The sequence below is a fragment of the Centroberyx gerrardi genome, chromosome 4 (assembly GCF_048128805.1).
Source record: "Centroberyx gerrardi isolate f3 chromosome 4, fCenGer3.hap1.cur.20231027, whole genome shotgun sequence".
In the NCBI taxonomy this organism is placed as follows: domain Eukaryota; kingdom Metazoa; phylum Chordata; class Actinopteri; order Beryciformes; family Berycidae; genus Centroberyx; species Centroberyx gerrardi.
In genome coordinates, this window is record NC_136000.1 from 17498318 (window position 1) to 17502965 (window position 4648).

Here is a 4648-nt window from a genome sequence, read left to right on the forward strand (position 1 = left end):
GCATCTCTTACCACTGCCTGACGGTAGATTCATTTATATATATTTGTATTTTTTCATATTTATATACTTATGTATAGGCATGTACAAGAAACAAAAAACTGTCTCTGTTTTGCACTTCTGTACAAAAGAAAGTTACCGTTTTGTTCTTTGTGCATTCTATTGCATGGACTGGTGAGCAGAGAGGTGGAGAGGAGAGGTTGGGGCAGAGTCAGAGATAGATCCATAGTGAGCATTACTCAGATTTGGGTCTCTTGAACCTTCTCCTTGGTGTGAGTAGTCTTAATGACGTAGGGCTCAGCAATGGTGCTGATGTGGCTGTGGTGCTGTCTGACGGAGCGATGGAGAGAGTTGCCTAGGTTGTTCTGGGTCCAGTGGGCTCCGTAGGCCCCTCGGCGGGATGAGGAGGAGGAGGACACATACCCAGGCTTAAAGGTGTTGCTGTTGTGTTCCACTAACGTAGGCAGCACCAGCCCTGTGTCATCAGAGCCACTAGATCCGGAGGTGGGTGGTGGAACTGGATGACCCTCCTCCTCCACCTGTATGATTTCTATGGTCCTGGCTGCTGCCACCGTGCTCCTCTGTTGATGCCGCTTACGCAACTTATAGAATGCTATCAACATGGCTGCTGCCAGCAAGGTAACAGCAACAAAACAGCCGATGATGATCTTGGTGGTCTTCATCACCTCATCCAGGCTGGCGGCTGGCCCACTAGGGACTCTGGCGGTGGGGATCGACACCTGCTTTGGAGTCTGAGTGTTTTGGAGCAGCACAGTGGGTGTAGAGATGAAGACTGGCTGAAAGACGGAGGGCGAGGCAGGGACAGTAGGCTTGGGTTTAGGGGTCTCCTCCACTGCGGGCTCAAAGACCTCCACTGTTACTGTGGTGAAGTAGGACTGGATGGAGGTGTTGAGTTCGGCGTTGCTGACATTCAGGTAGGCCGAGGCGTTGGAGTTTCCTGCCATGTTGGTCACCATGCAGGTGTAGACCCCTGTGTCTGATGGGAGAACATTGGAGAAGTTGAGTGTCCCGTCGTTAAGGACAGATATCCGCGGGTGAGCCGACCCATGGGTCAATACTGTCCCATTAGGGAGAAGCCATCGGACCGAGCTCATGGCAGCTGTGCGACACTTCAGTTCTGCCACCCTCTCTGCTGAAATGTTCAGGTCTCTAGGAGCGTCCAGTATGAATGGTGCTGAACACTGAAAAGTGGTCTGATCCACCTCCACCAGGTATCGTCCTCTCATGTGGGCTGGGGTGTGGCACCGTCCGCAGCAGGTGGAATTAGTGGGAATGTATTCTCTGAGCCACCAGGACAGCCACACCACATCACAGTCACAGCGCCAAGGGTTGTGGTGCAGGTGCAGCTCCACCAGATACTGTAGAGGGGTGAAGAGGTCATGGGGGAGGGACGACAGGTTATTATGGGCTAAATTCAGCTCCACCAAGGCTGTGATGTCATCAAATGCATTCCTCTCAATGGTAGTGATGGCAGAGTTCATAATCCACAGTTTACGTAAGGACTTGAGCCCCCGGAAGGCCCCAGGCTTCAGCTCAGGGAAAACATTCTCTGATATCTCTAGCTCCTCCAAGCCTATCAGTGGTGACAGATAAGGAAACTCCCTCAGGTTACACATCCCCAAGTTGAGGTACTTGAGGTTTTGAAGACCCTCAAAGGCCCCATCGGAGATGTACTCCAACTTCCTCAGTTCTCCCAGGTCCAATCTCATGAGGGAAGGGACACGGTTGAAGGCATAAGAGGGGATGCTCTCAATGGGGTTGTTCCTAAGCCACAACTCTCTCAACTTTGACAGGTACTCGAAAGCTCCGCTGGGTATGACCGTCAGTCTGTTGTCAAACAGCTCCAGGGTGTTGAGGCTGGTCAGGCCATTAAAGGCTCCCACCTCAATCTGCCTGATGGCATTCCTGCCCAACTGCAGCACCTCCAGGTGATGCAGGTGCCTGAAGGTGTCTGCCTGGATGGTCTCTATGCTGTTCTCCATCAGGTTCAGGTACCTGGTGTTGGGTGGGATGTTTGGAGGTACCCTAACCAGGCCTCGGCGGGTACACACCACCTTGCTGAGCTGGTTAGTGCAGGAGCACACACCTGGACAGTTCTGCGGGTTGGCCGAGCCCGACGCAGGGCCTGCGGCCTGGCACACACTGAGGGCTGGCACCATGAGGGAGAGCACGGCGAGCAGGGCTGCGTTCCAGGTAGGCTGCAGAGTAACCCGGCCCAGAGGACTCATGGTGTGGAGGGCTCATTATTCTGCATGGTGGGGGGAGACGGCACACACCGGAGGACGGACCACCCTAGCCTGGCTGGAGCAAGGCAAGGCTCCCAACTTCCATCGACAGTGCAGGGAGATGCTACGCCGAAACAGAGGCAAGAGAAAGAAGGACAGGGAAAAAGAGGGAGAGTAGAAGAGAGAGGGATACAGAGTAAGAGAGATTAATGCAAGAGAAGCAGCAGAGGAAAAGGAATGCAGCAATAAAAAAGAAGGGCTGAATAACAGTATCAATCACCTACCTCATTAGTTTGAAAGTGGTCCTTTTTGCCTCTTTCCGAATGTTACAAATAGTAATCATGTATCAGGTTCATTTATAATTCCATTCCATGGAGACACATGTGAAATAAATGTTTTGTTGTTTTCCCTTTCTGGAAAAGTGAGGTGGCCCTCTATTAACCAAGGGTACAAAATGGCTCCTGGTATTAGAGACTGAGAGCAGCATGGAAAGCACTCAGAGGCAGAGGTAAGGCCAGGCAGGCTTGGCAGGTGCCTGGATCCCTTCTGCCCCCACTAACTGCCCCCCTACAAGGCTGCAGACTCCAAAACACACCTCCACCGTGGATAAATCACAAGGATCCATAATGCAGTTAAGCAAGACAGAGGAGGAGAGAAGAAAAAGAAGTGACCGACTGAAATTAATAAAAATCCCCAGTTCTGTCGGGTCCTGATACATGTGTTGGCTCGTCGGCTGGTCGCCTGTTCGGCGGAGAGACCTCCCTCTCTGTGACTTTGCCAAGGGCTAGTCGGTCGCTGATTAGCCCCGTTCTGACGGAGACTGAGAGACAGGAAAAGGCTAAAGGACTCCCGGCACAGTCATCCCCCTCTCCTCTCCTCCTCTGTGTTCCTCTCGCTTCCTCCCTGCGTTGGGCTGGCCCTGGTCAGAGCAGCTGCAGGCTGCCGTGTGCACAGTTAGCAGTAATCCGTCTATTCCTCCTGGGGGGAGGGGGGTTGGGGGGTGGTGGGAGAGATGGTGGCGCTGGCAAAGAGGGGGGTGGAGAAGGGGAAGCGCTGCACTGCTGGAGCTTCGCAAAAGGCTGTCGGAGGAGAGAGAGCGCTCTTGTCCTCTTCTGTAATGAGAGAAAAGAGAGAGGATGGTGCTGGGAGGATGTGTGTGGAAGTGGGCTCCGTATCTGTATCCATAAACACAGGCAGGTATTGAGGATCCCTCTGTCGGCTTGCTGTCTGTCCCCTGGGCCGTCTCCTGCAGTATTCTTCTGTTTGCTTATTTGTTAGTTTTTCTCCAGGGCTGAGGTAGTAAGTTGTGGCAGTTAGCCATGTGTGTGGCTGTCAGACTTGCGGCTGGCTGGTGGGCTACTGCAGTAGCCGGTGTAGAACAGAGAGAGAGAGAGAGGGAGAGAGAGACAGAAAGAGAGAGATTGAGAGGGAAGGAGAGAGAGAAAGATCAAAAGCAAAGGAGAGATAGAGAGCGCAAGCGAAAGAGAGTGTGTGTGTGTGTGTGAGAGAGAGATGGAGAAGAGGAGGCACGCGAGCACTCAAACAGGCAGCCCACCGTCACAGCAGCATCAGGAGCAGCATTCCAATCCCTCTCTCCTCTTCTTGTTTATTCTCCAATCTCTCTCTTTTTCTCTATTCCCCCCCTCCGATGTGTGTCGGTGTTGCAGGCAGCTAAGACGCTCTCTCTGCCCCCTCCCTTTGTCCTTCAGTGGGAACGTGAATGTACTGCTGACGCACTCCTCTCAGCTGCTCAGCCAGCCTCAGAGCAGTGCATTGGTTTGATGCAGTGTTCCTGTGTATTAACACATTCAACCTCCCCTCCTCCCCTATCCCTCCTTCTCCCTCCCCTCACTGTAACTCTCTTCTCCTCTCTCTCTCTCTCTCTCTGTTTCTGTGTCTCTCACTATATCTCACGTGTTCTATCCCTCGCTCTTTCTTCACTCTCACTCTCTTGATCACTTTCCCTAGGCTGATCCTCCCCTCTGTCTTGCTGTCTGTCTCCATCCCTCCCTCCCTCCCACACCCTATGGTCAAAATTAAAAGCCTCTACTTCCAATGTATCATAGAGAGACAGGAGGTCAGATTTTCTACTCCAACTCCACAGAGTGTTTCTGTGTTCTCTCTCTCGTGAGCGCAGCAGTGTGCCAGTGTTTTCCAGTGGAGATTGCGGCTTGCTGCTATTCCTCACCCCTTGTTCTGGTGAGTGTTTCCCTCATGCATTATTACCATAAGGGATAGATGGAAAGTGTGATTTCTTGTATTTGTTTTTCTTATGTTGTCAGTTGTAGGATGTAGTGTGTGTGTGTGTGTGTGTGTGTGTGTGTGTGTGTGTGTGTGTGTGTGTGTGTTGGGGGTGGGGGTGGGGGGGTAGGGGGGGTAGGGGGGGTCCGTGACATCATAGGGGG

The 4648-nt window shown here is 52.5% G+C and overlaps 1 protein-coding gene across 1 annotated transcript; it reads right to left on the reverse strand.

Moving 5' to 3' along the window:
- Positions 1-236: 236 nt before the first annotated feature.
- lrrc4.2 (leucine rich repeat containing 4.2) lies at positions 237-2246 on the reverse strand. The gene has a single exon (XM_071927274.1). The coding sequence runs from the start codon at positions 2244-2246 to the stop codon at positions 237-239; it is 2010 nt and encodes a 669-aa protein (XP_071783375.1).
- Between the last annotated feature and the right edge of the window lie 2402 nt (positions 2247-4648).

Bases quoted from the DNA above. Each gene is read 5' to 3' on its own strand.
- lrrc4.2 (XM_071927274.1), bottom strand. From the start codon at position 2,246: ATGAGTCCTCTGGGCCGGGTTACTCTGCAGCCTACCTGGAACGCAGCC.